The following is a 14,981-nucleotide window of genomic DNA, read 5'->3' as shown; positions in this document are numbered from 1 at the left end:
TTTTTCATTGTGGTTATTCTCAGTGCTTGGAGCTGCTGGAAGTCTCTTGGGGGCAGATTTAATGCATCCATTTGAAACGGCATTCCACCTTTGAAATCCTCCCATTTTATTCTGTTTGTTCATCAGTTGGCTTCTTTCCCTTCCCCTTGTAGTTGTGCAGGCAGAGTGGGTGGCCCGCTGCAGCTCTGGGGTGTGTGGTAGGATGTTCCTTAGGCAGCGGGGTCAGTTCGGTGGCCATCATGGCACACACCCTCCCGCTGAATGGCTGCTGGCCAGTGATAGGAAATCGAGAAACCTAAAGCGTCCCCAGAGCTCTGGATCTCACTTCAGTAGTGAAGTGTCCATTGTCTCCCCGATAGGGAAGAAAGCCAGCCAGAGTCAGCCCTGGGAATGAGAAAAAGCACTGTATTTTACAACTCGCCCCCCCCCCCCTTCTTCCAGTCTAATGTTCCTTCTCTTGTTTTCTACCTGCCTGGACTTCTAGCCCTCTCTCTTCCCCTGCCGCTAGCCCTAAGTTCTGCAGAAGTACTTTGCCCAGGAAACAGGACAGGTAATGGCATTGCAGGCCGGAGACCCCACCGAGCCTTCGAGGTTCCTCTGCCCGTCTGTGTCAAGCCAGATGTCTTGTGTGAGGCTGTCGGCCCGAGGCTTCTGCTTGTGTTCGTGGCTCCGGTGTAGTATGTGACCCCCAGACATGCCAGTGAGGGTCTGTTCCGCTGTCCACTGAAGCCCTAGGAGAGGTGGAGTTGGGCTGGCCCCTCCCTTCCTGGCTTGGGAAGGAACCTCAAACCTGCCACTAGAACTGGGGGCGGCAGAAGCTCTCACTTGCATCTCAGCGTTCCTGTGGCATGCTCCTGCTTCCCACCCTTTCCCCCTTTTCCCTCCCCTCCCACTCCAAGCCCAGAAATGATCTACCACCCACCGAGCAGCTTGGCCCTCACCTTTGTCTCCCACCCCCTCCACTCCCCACGCAGCTGGCTCTTCTCCCTTTAAAGTCCTTCGCTGCAGTTTGGCTCCTTATGTTTCGCAGGCTGCTGTGTTCTGTGTGCCCATTTCCTGTAATGATAATGAAAAAGAATACGCGGAGTGTTGAGACTTTATAAATGAAGAGGCTTGTCTGCCCCCAGCTGTCTTGGGGGTGGGCCTCAGAAATGGATATTGACCTTAAATTTGTGGGGGAGCCATGGCTTGGCCAAACATAACAAGCAGATGTTGTTTCACGCTAGAAAAAAAATTAATGAAAACCCTCTTCACCCCATCAACAGCAAAATCTTTGTTTTTGTCAGACTCCCAGACCAAGCCTTTAAACCCTTGTTCTTTGGAAATCCAAATGCCTTGACTTTATCAGCCTGCAAGTTGTAGCATGTCCCGACTCAGGCCCAGGGCTCAGCTCTTAGCTACGTCCAATGAGGACTGCAGAAACTGAGAGGGACCTGGAATTCACTTATGAATTCCAAATATGCAGACTGCAGGCCTCTTAAAACTCTCCAGCAAGTCCCTTGTCTCACTTGAAGTCACCGCCCGTGGCACTGGGGTGGCTCAGAGTTAGTGGTGCAGAGAAGGTGGCATCTCTCTCTCCAAGAAGCAGTGGTGACCGACCGTGCAGAGATGGGCGACTGGGTGGCCGAAGGCATGGGCTCTGCCTCAAGGTGCGACAGCCCCCGAGTTTGGCTTTGAACCTGTGGGGCAGAGTGGCTCGGGCCTCCCGGTGACTCGGGGTAGTATGCGCTGGTGGCAGCACGGGCCGAGGACTGGGTTTCTCCGGCTTCCCTCGGACAGGCTGCATGCTCTGCTGGGCACGGGGCCTTCCTGGCGAAGTGGGTCTCTCTCCCCAGCTCTCTTTGGCCCCTTCTTAGCCTCTCCTGCCTCACGTCGCCTGCTTTCTCTGTGCTTCTCTGAAGTTCTCATTTTTGTTTTAACTTCCCTACAGTGACCCGCACCTTGATAGGAACACTTTGCCTAAGAAAGGACTCAGGTATCTGTGTTTCCTCCTTGCATCCATGCCATGTGGTGTGGCTCTGGGGCTTGGCTGGCGGGGGTTCGGGCTGGGCTGGGCTCCCTGCTTTGGCCACCGCAGTAGGACCTTGGACGATCGCTCCCCTCGCATCCTCATCTCTCCATTTGTTGGCTTATGTGCTTGAGCAGAGGCTGTGCTTTTTCAGGCTTATTGTGGTAAAACCATGTCATGCACCACTGGGGCCGGTGGATCTCATCGCTGAGCACGTCGCCATGACCATTCTGTTCACGGGCTGGCTTCCCAGAGAAAGGACGTGACTTACAGTATGTTGATTCGTTAACCAGGACAGAGCCAAGGAGGAAGGAAACATCACCGCCAAATTTGAAAATACTTAACTCTCAGCCCGTAGAAAATTGCTAAGGACAGATAGTTAGCACTCATCAAAACAATAATCATAAATCGAATCGACCCAGTAAGACATGGGTGTAATCCGTTTTTGGTGGAAAGAGAAGACGATGAGGCAGTGATGTCCTTTTGTCCGTTGTAAGTCACAGCCTGGGCTCATTTGGGTGCCTGTCCTGGTAACACAAGATGCTGTAAGTCGCCATGCTTCACACCACGTACTTCATCTTGCCAGTCAGAGGAACCTCTGTTCTAATGCCTGCCCCATGGTTTCAACGTCATGTGGTTGCAGCTGTCATTTCCCCTGCTCCCTGAGCATCAGCTTCCCCCTGCACTAAGCATTATGTGCTTTGCAAAGAACGGAACTCGGAATGAAATGTTTCAACACTGTCGTGTGTGTCTGTAGTTGGTACCTGTAGCTCGTAAGGCTGAGAGCATTTTGAACAGTCATGTGAGGTAGGTATCACTGCTTCCTTTCCAAAGCTCCGAGGAAAGCCAATTCTAAGATTCTAAAAATAAAAGTATTAAAAAATCTCCCCAGTGTGGCCTTAGAAGGGGAGCTGGCAAGGCCTTTTGTGCTGAAGAGTTCATCACACTGATGGGGGCTGATTGTTAGCGACCAGGCTAGATGCTCCCATTTCGGCCACTTCTAAAGAGCGGGACTTGCTGCCCCACTGTTGCCCCAAGAGGAAGCTAACCTCTCTAAATATTAACCTTTCAAAATGCTATAAAAATATTTCTGGAGCAGATCTATCCTTTGAAAATGATGGAGCTTTGGCTTTTTAAATTGACTTTTAAAAAATTCAGAAGAGGGATATGTGACAAGCTGTCTTCAGGCAACCGATGTGACCTAGAAAGTTAGGTGTCCAACTAGAACGAAAACACGAATGCAGACACATTCTTAGGTTCCTCCTCGCTCTGACTTTCCCTTTCTAGCTCCCTCCCTCGGCACACACGTCCAATACCAACACACCCACAACAGCCTTTTTTAAGCCAGAAGAATCCCACTGTTGACGTAATCACTAGCCACCGCACGGTAATCTGTTTGTTAGTTTAAGGGTTCTCCAGCCACTTAGACGACGTAGCAATTTGAGAAGCTGCCTGTGGGCATCATGAGAAGAAGACTTTGAAATCATACAAAATAGATAGAAACCTTGGCACCTGACTCAAGATAACATCTGTGAAGGCACTTAGCTCATTGGAGACATTCGATAAATCATTACCAGACACGCTGCCGGATAAGTGAGGAGGTGTACCGACCTCTGAAGAGCCTCCCCCGTGTGGGAGCCGAGGATTTAGGGCTCCTTTTGTGCTGGATCTCAGCAGCTGCTGTAAGCACCGCTGTCCTCACACCTCTCCCTGCCTGGGTTCTGATACGCTGTGGTTCATGGCCGCGCGCCTGCGCTCTAGAATGCAGGTGCCGTGAGTTATCTAATTAAAAGGTCCTTGGAGCTGTAACAGCGGCTGGTTTGGCTGCTTTGGTCCCGTCAAGGTGGGGGCTTTGACATGGCACCGTCATGCATCAACACGTTATGGGTACGCCCCGTGACAGCTCTTCTGAGCGTCCGCCGACTTGCTCCCTTTGTGTATTCCTTCCAAACTGCGAGGAATTCCAGTTTTCCCCAAAGGCGGCCCAGTGGCAAAAAAAAAATGTTTTCAGAAACTTCTTAAGTTTCGGGATGTGTAGTGATCTGATTTTTTTTTTTTAACATCAACTTTGGATATCTGATCGTTGTCAGCTTCACGGAGTTCATTTTCACAAGCGTTGATCATAGTTAATCCCGGCCTGGTTTCTGTCTGCCCAGGTATGCTCCCACCTCCCAGCTTCGCACACAAGAAGACGCAAAGGAATGGTTGCGGTCCCACTCTGCAGGAGGCCTGCAGGACACCGCCGCCAACTCCCCCTTTTCCTCCAGCTCCAGTGGCACTTCTCCCTCCGGAACAAGGTTCAACTTTTCTCAGCTTGGTGAGTGGCTGCTGGTCAGTAGCTGTGCTGATCAGCTCCCTAGGGCAGAGGTGAGCTTGTATTTGAAAGAGACAGGTTGGTCGTAGACTCTCAGTATCTGACAGCTTTCCACTGTCAGATGTAGTTGGATTAGAGGAGATGGATAGCAAAAGAGCTGGAGAAAAATGGAGAAGGTTTTGGTACTCTAATCAATCATTTTTCTTTCTGTGGTTGATACAGGTAGGGCTATAGCAGAGAGCTAACCATCCCATTCTTTATTTCTAAGACCTGAAGAAGTAGGTGTTACAGCATATACCATGTTTGGTCATCCTCATTGCTTTATTAAGCTAGAAATAAAAATCAGGTTTTGATTGAACAAGTATTCTTGGACGTGCCTACTGCTGACATAATGCTTGGATTGGCACAGGGAGGAAAGGGAAAGAATTTGTAACACACTCCCCGCTGATATGTCAGTGCATTCTTTTTTAGCGCAACAAATACACTCAGGCAGACTTGTAAATAGGGTAAAGGAGAATAGTCCAAAGCTTGATAGGAGGCTGTGTAGAAACTGAAGTATTATCTACAGTTAGAAAAAGGAAAGCTCAGTCCTGGCTGGAATTACAGGAGAAGATGACGAGCAGGTGGCAGGGTGGGAGCTGAGCCTTGGGAGACTGATAGAGGCGGGTAAGAGCTTCTCCAGTCTCGTCTCCTTCTTCAGAGAGAGTGGCAGCCTTTCCTGAGTATTGCGGATAATAAACTCAGAGTCTTTATTTAAGGGCAGGTGTGGCTTGTAATCAAGTATGACTTAACTCTTCATTTTGAGTTAACTGCAGGGATACTTCTGGAATAGTGTACATTACTAATGACAGGATTTTAATAAGAAAGCTAGTTTCGGCTACAGTAAATGTGCCCCCTTTGCACCGAAGCTCTCGAGGCGCCAGGATTCGGCGTTCCCCATCCGAGGCAATGAGACCTGTGTGCATACTGTTCTTTCCTGGCCATAACTTTTTGAGGCAGGAGTTTCTTGTCATGCACAAATGCTTCCCATCTGATCAAAAGCCTGGTGGGACTATTTTGGGCTTTTGGCTTTAGAGGGAATTGTTCCAGATGAGCCCAAGGAGTAATTAGCTCATGCCTGGAAGGTGACACTAGCTTGTCTGAACGTGCCAAGTTGGAAAGCGGAGGCCCAGAGCCTTGCTTTGGAACTGACCCACCTTTCCTCCCCTATTTTTAGCTCTCAGTGTGTAACTCAAATGCTGATGTGACTACCTTTTAGAAAATAGACAAGGGAAAGGAGTTGGCAGGGACGGATATGGCTGATAATAAGCAGTCTCCTCTTCACCCCCGTCCAGGATTTGAACAGAGACGTGACTTTCCAGCCTTTTGATTCCATTCCTTTTGTTCCAGCGAGCCCCACCACCGTCACGCAGATGAGCTTGTCCAACCCGACCATGCTGAGGACCCACAGCCTCTCCAATGCCGACGGGCAGTATGACCCGTACACCGACAGCCGCTTCCGGAATAGCTCCATGTCCCTGGATGAGAAGAGCAGGACCATGAGCCGCTCGGGCTCGTTCCGGGATGGGTTTGAAGAAGGTAAGCAAGGGGACTGGCCATCTCCCAGGCCAGCGGGTGCAGTTAATGCTCTTCTATGCCAAGTTCACTTCACTGACCTAGAGCCTCCCTGAAAGTGCTCCCAACTCTCCCACTTACTCTGGGGGTTGCACTGGGGAACTAAACAGTAGGGTCTGGGTCTTAATGAACCTCACAGGACTCTGGGGAAGAGGCTGCTGAAAAAAAACCCCTGGCGACGCTTTGAGCTGGCCGAGTTCCGCTCTAGGCTTCTCTGCCTTGGATGTGGGCCGAAGCTTCTTGGCTCGAGGTTCCAGCGCCGGCTCACCATCTCCGCAGAGCGAGTTCCTGAAGAGTTCACTTCCCTGGGCTGACGCATCCTCGCTGCTCTGGGGGGTCAACCGTGCCTCTCTGCTGTACTCCAGAATTTCCCGCTTCTTTATTTAGGCATCAGTTTGTCAAAGTTATTGCCTTCAGCGATGCCCTTTTCCTTCGTTGCTTGATAATTGGGAGTATTTTGATTAGATTTTTGTATTCTGTTCATTTTAATCAGAACTTTGGGATAAAAATACTGTGGGCAACTTTGTCATCCATCTTCCTACCTGAGTTCATTTCTCTTTCCCTTTGTTCCTTCACTCAAGGTGTGAGTCAGGGAGACAAGCAGTCAGAACGTTGTGGAGGGACATCACCCGCTCCCAACGCTTCCCGAAGGTGGGCTGATTGGGCAGTGGAGGCAGTGCCCACTGACTATGAATGGTGAAGGGCGTGCAGTGAGACAGCCAGGGTTTGAGTTCCAGTCCTGCTCTGTGTTAGGTATATGATCGTGGGCAATCACTTCACCTCTCTTTGCCTCTGTTTTCTCACTGATAAAATGGGAGTGATAATAGCACTGAGCTCGAGGAATTACGAGAATTAAATGAGATAATATATACAAATGTTATCCTAATAATGTTATTACCTGTCACAGCCTGTAGATGCAACTTTAGCGTTGGTGTTCTGGCAGCTAGAAGTCCCCCACCAGAGGATGGGGACTCTGGGTGCAAAGGGAGCCCAGGCTGGGGGCTGTATCTCTGGTTGTACCCCCCCTTTTTTTTGCCAACCGCAGAACAGAAAGTGGGAGGGGAGTCAGGAGTACTTCCCTCTGTCCGCAGTTCCTGTCACAGTGGAGAAGTATGCCCAGCATCCTCCTGGCAGGAAAGAACAATCAAACTGTGATTGTTTCGGAAATCCCTAAACAGGTCAGGAGGGACAGAAATGTGGAATGTAGGCTTCTAATTTGCTTGATGCGCTTTCTTTTTTTTTTTTAAGATTTTATTTATTTTTAGACAGAGGGGAAGGGAGAGAGAAGAAGGACAGAGACATTAGTGTGTGAGAAAAACACCAATTCATTGCCTCTCACACACCCGCAGCCAGGAACCTGGCCCACAATCCAGGCAAGAGCCCTGACCAGGGATTGAACCGGTGACCCCCTCAGTCTGCAGGCCAGCGCTCAACCCACTGAGCCACACCAGTCAGGGCCTGATGTACTTTTGAGAGTTTCAGAATTCAGTTACAGAGCAGTTGCCCTGGTTAATCTTTTTAGGGACTTAATTCTCCCACCCTTATTTATGTGTCATTTGCATCCAATGACATTCAGTGAGCAGATGCAAGTCTGTAAATCCATATATGGGAACCTGCAGGAACCGAGGATTAAGGAGGCGTGGAGCCCGAGTGCCTGAGAGAGTTTTCCTGGATTTAAGAGCTAGAACTGAGTGCTGTAACCACTCAGAGCAGTGATGCTGGTGGACATGTTGGCCCTAAGCTGCAGGAGCAGGCAGTTCGTCTTGAACTTTTTTCACGGTCAGTGCCGGCCAGGCAGGGCCCGGAAGCACTCCCAGCCCTCCTGAGGATGACTCACAGACGGAGCGCATCCTGGGCCACGTTCATCTTCTCTGGCGTGAGCCTACCTGAGTGAACTGCGTGCAGTGCCGACACTTGTCCAAACAAGACACTTCGCCTCTTAACGGCCCAGGACCACTGTGGTACCCTCATCAGACAGCTGCTACTCACTCACCCGGCATCAAGCTGTCGGGCAGCACAGCTGTGGAGTGTCTGGGCGTCAGAGTGACACTGATGACGAGTGCCTGCCCACAAGCAGTGTCTAGTCTAGACTTCCGTGACCCTGGTCACTCACGGCGACGTGGAGCTGACATCAGAGGCGAGAGTCAGATTTGTGGGGAAGAGGCAGGGACCGCTGTCGATGCACTATAAATACAGCACTTTCTTCCTTGGGGAAATTTGGCATCGGATTAATTTTTGTCTCTTCCAAGGCTATTGCAAAAACAAAATATGACTTGTGCAGTTAGATGGGTTTTTTCTTCTTTGTCTGTCTGTTTTTTTTTAAATTTATTTTTAGTTTTTCAGTTATAGTTGACATTTAATATTGTATTAGTTTCAGGTGCCCAGCATGGTGGTTAGACGTTTATGTAACTTACGAAGTGGTCCCCCAGCTCCAGTGTTATTGACTGTACGCCACGTGCTCTACTAGGCGTCCCCAGGACTGTTTATACCCACCAGTTTGTGCAACTTAATCCCTTCCCCTTTTTCACCCCGCCCCCCAGCCCCTCCCACCAGGCAACCGTCAGTCTGCTCTCTGTGTACGTGAGGGTGTTTCGTTATGTGTGTTCATTTACTCTGGTTTTTGGATTTCCCCTGGGTGCAGTTGCATGTTTTTAATTCCACTGGATAGAGACTCTTTTCCCTCTTTTGAAGTTTTACCAGTGTTGCAGAAACAGTTGGAAAAACTTCACATCTCCCTTTAGAACCTCCTTATAAGAGTCAGGAAGACCCAGCACATGCCAGAACGTAGGATGGAAACGTAGGAAGAATGAGCCCGGGTACTTGTGCAAGGAGTTCGCGGGATTTAATAAGCGTCTTCCATTTTGAAGGAAGCGTGGGTAGCACGACCGCGCAGGTGAAGTAAAGGCATGGCTCACATACAGCCCTTCCGAGTCATTTCAGGTAAATGCACTTCCATCACGTGCATTATGCAATTTTAAAGTCAACTCTGTTGGCATCCACTCGGGAAGATGCTTAAGGCATTTTTAAAATGGCTTCTTTGGAGGAAAAAATAATCCCGCGACTGTACCAATCACCCCGAAGAGCTCGTGCAGTCTAATCCATGTCATGTGGAATCTCAGGGGCAGAGCTGAGCAGCTTTTTGTGAAGAAACCTCGCCTTGCAGCTCACTCGTGTGTCTCGCGTCCCCGAGTTACGGCAGCGGTTCAAATCCCGGCACCTTCAGTGTTACCGGCGCGGCTTTGGTACAGGGCCGGAGCCTGGTCAGTGCCTGTTCACTGAAATGTGGAAGAGAATTGTGCTTGCTTCAAAGGTTTGATGAAAATTGGGTGAGATAACTCCTGGAAAGCATTTAGCGAAATGACTTGGAAAAGGGACTTAGAGTAAGGACTCAATCAGTGGCAGCCATTGTTACAATTGTCATGTTTTATTTTATCCTTCTCCCCAAAGGCCATTTCATCCCCGTTTTGTTTATGACAAAACTGAGAAGAAGTGACTTGAGGACTTTCTGCAGCCAGGACTAGGTCCCAAACTTGATGCGAGCCGTCTGATTTTCTCCTCAGTCCTCCCTCGACACTGGCTCTGCCCTGGTCGCAGCTGAGCTTTCCTGCCCGTGTGAGGTGAACTGGGGCCCGTCATCAGCCTGTCCTCGGTTTTCACTTACACTTCTTTGCTGGTCGAGGGGGCAGTCTGTTAGCCTTCAGAACCGAACCTCGTCCCACCGGCTCCTTGCGCAGTACCCAGTGGTGAGGCGGGAACCGGAGTATGCTGCCCAGGTTCACCTCCTTCCCTGCTCCTGAGCACCTGTGTGTGCTCAGCCACGTCACTGAGCCTCTCTGGGCTTTAATTTCCTCTTTGGTTCATTGGGGAGAGAAACTCCTGCCCTGCCTGGGCATACTCCCTATAAATTCTCTGTGATGGTGAGGGTCCCTTCAGACAATAGTACAAAGGAGAAAGTGCTTTGAAGCATATGAAGCTGAATATACATGTGAGATGCCCGTGTGCGATGTCAGAGCACTTGTTGCTTTATTGGCTGGAATATGCCCAGGTGGTTTCTTCGGTCTTGTGACATCACCCCTACTAAAGCATCTTCTCAAATGTTGGTTCTGGCTTGTGCCTGCTTGTAGATAGAATGAGGGGCTTGGGAACGCATTCTGAAACATACCAAAGGGCTTTACAAAAAAAAAGAAAGAAACCAGTAAACCAGGTCACTCAAGGGCAAAGCAAGCAGATTGCATTCCTGAATGCTCTATGACCTTGAGTAGCTCATGTAACTTGTCTCGGTTTCAGATTGCTCAAAGGCAAAGATAGCCCAGGTATTCCTTGAGGTTCCTTGTAACTTGAAATTGTTGGCGATACAGTACAGAGAGGAAATACATGGCCTGCTTTGGCTGTTCTGGCTTTGTAACTCGCATATGCGTTTTGTTGTCCGAAAGTATCCAAGCCCCACAACGCAGGCTCTGACTTGGCTCGGTTCACTTGAAGAAGGGCCAAGTGCGATAGTTCAGGGAAGCCACAAGCAGTTTGGGGTTGACCTTGGAAATCAAGAAATCTTTCTTTGGATCACAGCCTTGCTGTTGCTCTGGACCAAGTGAGAGGAGTTAACTTCAGAGAAAAACAAGTCCCTCCACCCGAACCCTGCCAGATGTGCTCGTCTTGCCCCGTAGCCCCCACTTACACTGCAATGTTGCTAAAGGCATTGTCAGTAAATCTGTGCGGTGGAGAAATAGAAGAGAATTTCCATTTTCCAGCCGCCGTATGCTGTAGAGCCACCCTGTGCAGGGGGCTGGCAGGGCGGGGTGCTGGAAAGCTGTGATCGTGGGGTCATGTTGTCCCCATCTCTGACCTCAGCTTGGCCTCCAGTATAATCTCCAACTGCTGCTTGTGTCCTGGGGCTGAAGTAGGGTACCCCATTGGAACATTAGGTCACCAGGTTGGGACATGAGAAACCTCTGTTAATGTGTGGACATATTAATGGTGAAAGCTGTGATTGGCTGCTAATACCTTCAACTGATTTTTTATGGGGTATGAGTCAGATGAGTCATGGTTGGAGGGAGAACGGAGGCAAAGATCTAGAACTCCGGGCATTGCTAAGGAAGGTGGATGTGAGTGGTGGTGCAGGGGCAGCCTCAGTGTAACAGGCACACGCGAAGAGAGAAGGCGGCTGGTAGGGCAAGCCAAGAGCAATGTGGGTTCAGAAGGAGAAAGCCTATGCAGATGAGAATCAGGGAAATAAGGGAAGGCTTCATGGAGAAGGTGTTTGTGCCGATCCTAAAGGCTTGGACAGACAGAAATGAGATTTGTCCTAAACAAAAGGAACTATATGGGCGGAGACTCTGAGGAGGCAAAGTACTGCCCAAGGCCTGCTTGAGAGACCAGTGTAGGATCTGTAGTATTAGGAGGCACCTGAGTGGTACACTGAGCTGGTCCTCAGACATCACGTGGGCAGGTCGCTTCTGCCGATTGCTGCTCCACGCTGAGTTCATTCCTTGAGAGGTAAGTGGAATCCGCTGAGCACATGTGGGAAGTTACTCCCAAGCCTCCGACTCTCAGACCAAAGGTGATAGCGCGGTGTGGAGTAGAGGCGTTCCCTTCGTGGTCAGGAAAGCTTTGCCCAGTGAGAAAGTCCGTGAGGTCTCCCCAGGCATATTTCCGTCTTTGAAACAAGTCACTGGTACCAAGAAAATGTCATGAAAGAATCTGGTTCCCCAAAAGAGAAGTCAGCCAGAATACCTTGTCGTAGAAAAGAGCATGCTTTAAAATTTCATGAGAGCAATTAATAAAGAGTCTCTCCTTGACTGGGGCAGGAAGGGTGATGAGAGGGTATGAGAGCAGTTCTAAGCCAAAAAGTACCAGTTGGAAACAGAAGAGATGACACCACTTGCTTGCCTCTTTGGGGACATGATGGAAATTGAAATAAGACCCTCATGTCACTGGATATGTTTTCTAAACAAAGGTTTGTGAACACATGTTCATTCGTCTAGAATGGATTTACTATGGCCGACAGCCCTCTATGTTCAAAGTAATCAGCTCACTTCTGCACATACGAGTGGCAGATGCTAGCAGGGTGTAAAACACACACGCACCACGATCTGAACCCGAAATGAACGTTAGAAAAAAGAGGGGAATGAAGTATGCTGGAAAGGTAGCAGATTGCCCCTGGGTGACGGAGTTATGAGTCATGCAGGTTGCAGCGGTGAACGTGCTTGTTAACACTTCCCTGTCCTGGAAAATTTTCATTAAGTAATCATGTATCACTTTGACCAGGGAAAAGTATTTAGAAGGTTGTAGGGAAGAAATGTGGTAACAGAAAATTGACTGACTCCCTTAACAGCTTATTCCTTATTTGATGCTGACCTCTGGCCAGACCAGGAAAGGTTGGGTCAAGGTGAAATCCACTTGCTCTGAGCCTGGCAGTCCCCTGGAAGACTGAATCTCTGCTTCCTTTCCGCCCATTTTGGCTCCATAGCACCAGCGATGCAAGTCACCTCTTCTTTTCTTTTTTTAAATAGTTCACGGATCCTCGCTCTCCTTGGTTTCCAGCACGTCGTCGATTTATTCAACAGTGAGTATAAATCAATGCTGTGTAGCTATGATCGTGTGAGCTGAGGTTCCTTTATCAAATGTGTCGAGAATGAAAGATCAGCGTTCTTCCTAGAGAGAGTATTTCCATTATAAGGGGGTCAATTAATTAGGCAACAAGATTGAAATTCATAAGTGGCTATTGACTGGAATGCACCAACCAAGGGATCAGGAACTGGCTGCTTTGTTAAAGTGGCATTGTGCCGTGGGTGTGCACTAGCGTGTGTGAGAAGCCTTGGCCACCTGCTGGTAGAATTTGAAAAGAAAGGCCTTGAAAACCATTCATCTGTCTGCCTCAGTTTCTTTATCTATAAAGTAAAAAGAACAACTGTCCCTACCTTGTGAAGTTGTAATGAGGATTAAATGTTCTGAAGATTATATTTTGCTGCCATACAAATTCACTGAAGACAAGGACTTTTTTCTGTTTTTATTCCTAGTGCCTAATAAGTGTTTAAAAAAATAGGTTTGCCTAGAACAAGAAAATGCACATGAAGCCGCGAACACAGTGCACGCGGCAAGGAGGAGGCACTCGCAAATGTCCGCTCTCATGGAGAGCGTCCTGAACAGAAGCCCGATGTCATCAAACGTGGCGCTGGATTTGTTCAGAGGGGCTTACTTGTTATAGCTCTGTGCGTAAATATTTGGGAATTCCTATAGGGAAAAAATTGTTAATTAAGAATTGAAGATTCTTTAGTCCTTAATTCTGTGGAGGACAAAGTTTTTTTAATATTTCAGCTTTCTGGGCTACAGAGCAGGACGGACTGTATATAGCCCCTTGTAAGTAATAAAAGGCCGTCCCTGAATGAAATGAAAGAGACCGCAGCCTGACTGGTCTCTCGTAGGCCTCTAGCACACAAACACTTCCGTGACTGTAGACGTGGTCTGATTTGCATGGCCTAGAAATGCTCTCTTTCGCTCCTACTCACCTCACCCCTCTGACTCCAGTACCTCTTTCTTCAGCCAATCGCCGTCTCTGAAATTGCATCACAGAGTCCTGGCTTTCGTTTTAAAGGCTTTATATATAGTAACCTTGGGGAGAGGCCGTTGAAGCGGTTACCTACTAGGGAAGCATAAAGGTGGCCTTGTATCTGTGAGCTAGTCTTTGTTCTACAGTGAAACTCTGTGATACCCATACCAGAGATGGGACTGTCAAGCCCAGATTCACGTCTTCAAAAAGATTACTGGCACTCAATTCGTGCCAGGCTGAGCCCTGCGGATATAGTTTAAGTATAGAGAGGAGCCTGCTGCCGAAAGAGGGAGGCAGAGGCACCAGAGGGCCCGAGGGACATAGGGCGTGGGACTCTAGTTTCACAGGGTTGGGGCAGAGCCACTGTAGCAGACATCTCGGTGCCAGTGCCCCATGGCGTCTCAGTGGCCTTCCCAGGGTTCCCGGTCAACCCAGAGGGGTGGGCCCTTCGGAGCAGAGGGAAAGCTGGGAGGCTGGCCTGGGTCAGCCAGCCTTGGAGGGAAGAGCGTAAGCCGCACCCCTGTGAGCTTCCCGTGGCAGAACCCATCCCTTGCCCTCATGCCAACCATTGGAGGTTCTTGCAGTCAGAGGTCTCTCTTCCCAGAGCTCTTGTGCTGGGTGGACATGAAGCAGGTATTTTCATTAAGTGAGAAATGGTCTTTTCTGAGTTGATACAAGTTCACAAATTACCAAAGAACTAATAATAATTTTTAATTCATCTGGATAACAAGAAACCTGAGGTCTAATCTCCGTTTTTTTTCTCCCTGTACGACTTTGGACAAATCACCTCATCATTCCGTGTGTCTCTCAGTTGCTCTTGGTGTCGGAGAGCCAAGCAAGTGGTCTCTGAGGTCCCCATGACCTCTGACATCCCACCAGTCATGGAATCAGAGGTTCCCCTTTACTGTCCTTGGCATGTGCCCTCTCTGAGAATTTAGGTTACTTTTGCAGACTTAAAAAAAAAAGTCTAACAATTAGATGTTTTCATGCCTGACTAGTCTGCTAATTCCAGGGAAACCTGCGAGTCTGGCTAGACTCTACACCCGGCAAGTACTGATGTGTGCTCCCCCATCTATCATTAGCCACTGGGTGGTGATGAAATTCTGAAACAAATGCTCAGGCGCCTTTGCAAACGCGAAGGTGAACAGGCTCTCATTTGTTGTCTGCAAAGACATCTTTGGAGTCTCCGCAATGGTTACCAACCCAGACCAAAGAGTCTGTTTAATAGCTGAGTGTTTTATATAGGCTCTTACCGGATGATGATAGGTTTTTTCCCCCTTGAAATCTCTGTAATTCTTGGATATCCGAGACTGCCTATTCTGGCTGAAATGTGCCTGTAATTTTAATTACAAAGACAGGAAAAAGCAACATGATGCTAAACAATGGTCGTGGAGAAGCCATGGCCAACCCATGGAGTAGAGAAAATGCAAGAGGCCACGTCTGGCATCACACTTGCTTTCTTGACTGGTTAGAAAGCGCAGCTGAGTTCCATGGGGATC

At 48.9% G+C, this 14,981-nt stretch overlaps 1 protein-coding gene across 6 annotated transcripts in view; it reads left to right on the top strand.

The window, feature by feature from the left end:
• Positions 1-14,981, top strand: part of NAV2 (neuron navigator 2) — a 679,412-nt gene that overhangs the window by 622,452 nt on the left and 41,979 nt on the right. For 5 of the 6 annotated variants that reach the window (XM_024558786.3, XM_024558785.3, XM_053924021.2 and 2 more), the window contains 5 exons: positions 485-550; positions 1,931-1,975; positions 4,165-4,325; positions 5,712-5,900; positions 12,446-12,498. In XM_024558786.3, coding sequence (XP_024414554.2) covers positions 485-550; positions 1,931-1,975; positions 4,165-4,325; positions 5,712-5,900; positions 12,446-12,498 — 514 coding nt within the window. The remainder of the gene's footprint in view (positions 1-484; positions 551-1,930; positions 1,976-4,164; positions 4,326-5,711; positions 5,901-12,445; positions 12,499-14,981) is intronic. The other variant, XM_053924022.1, reaches the window with a different exon arrangement.

This window comes from Desmodus rotundus, chromosome 5 (genome assembly GCF_022682495.2).
Source record: "Desmodus rotundus isolate HL8 chromosome 5, HLdesRot8A.1, whole genome shotgun sequence".
Taxonomy (NCBI): domain Eukaryota; kingdom Metazoa; phylum Chordata; class Mammalia; order Chiroptera; family Phyllostomidae; genus Desmodus; species Desmodus rotundus.
The sequence above is the reverse complement of the archived record's forward strand: the minus strand, read 5'-3'. Positions and strand labels throughout refer to the sequence as shown.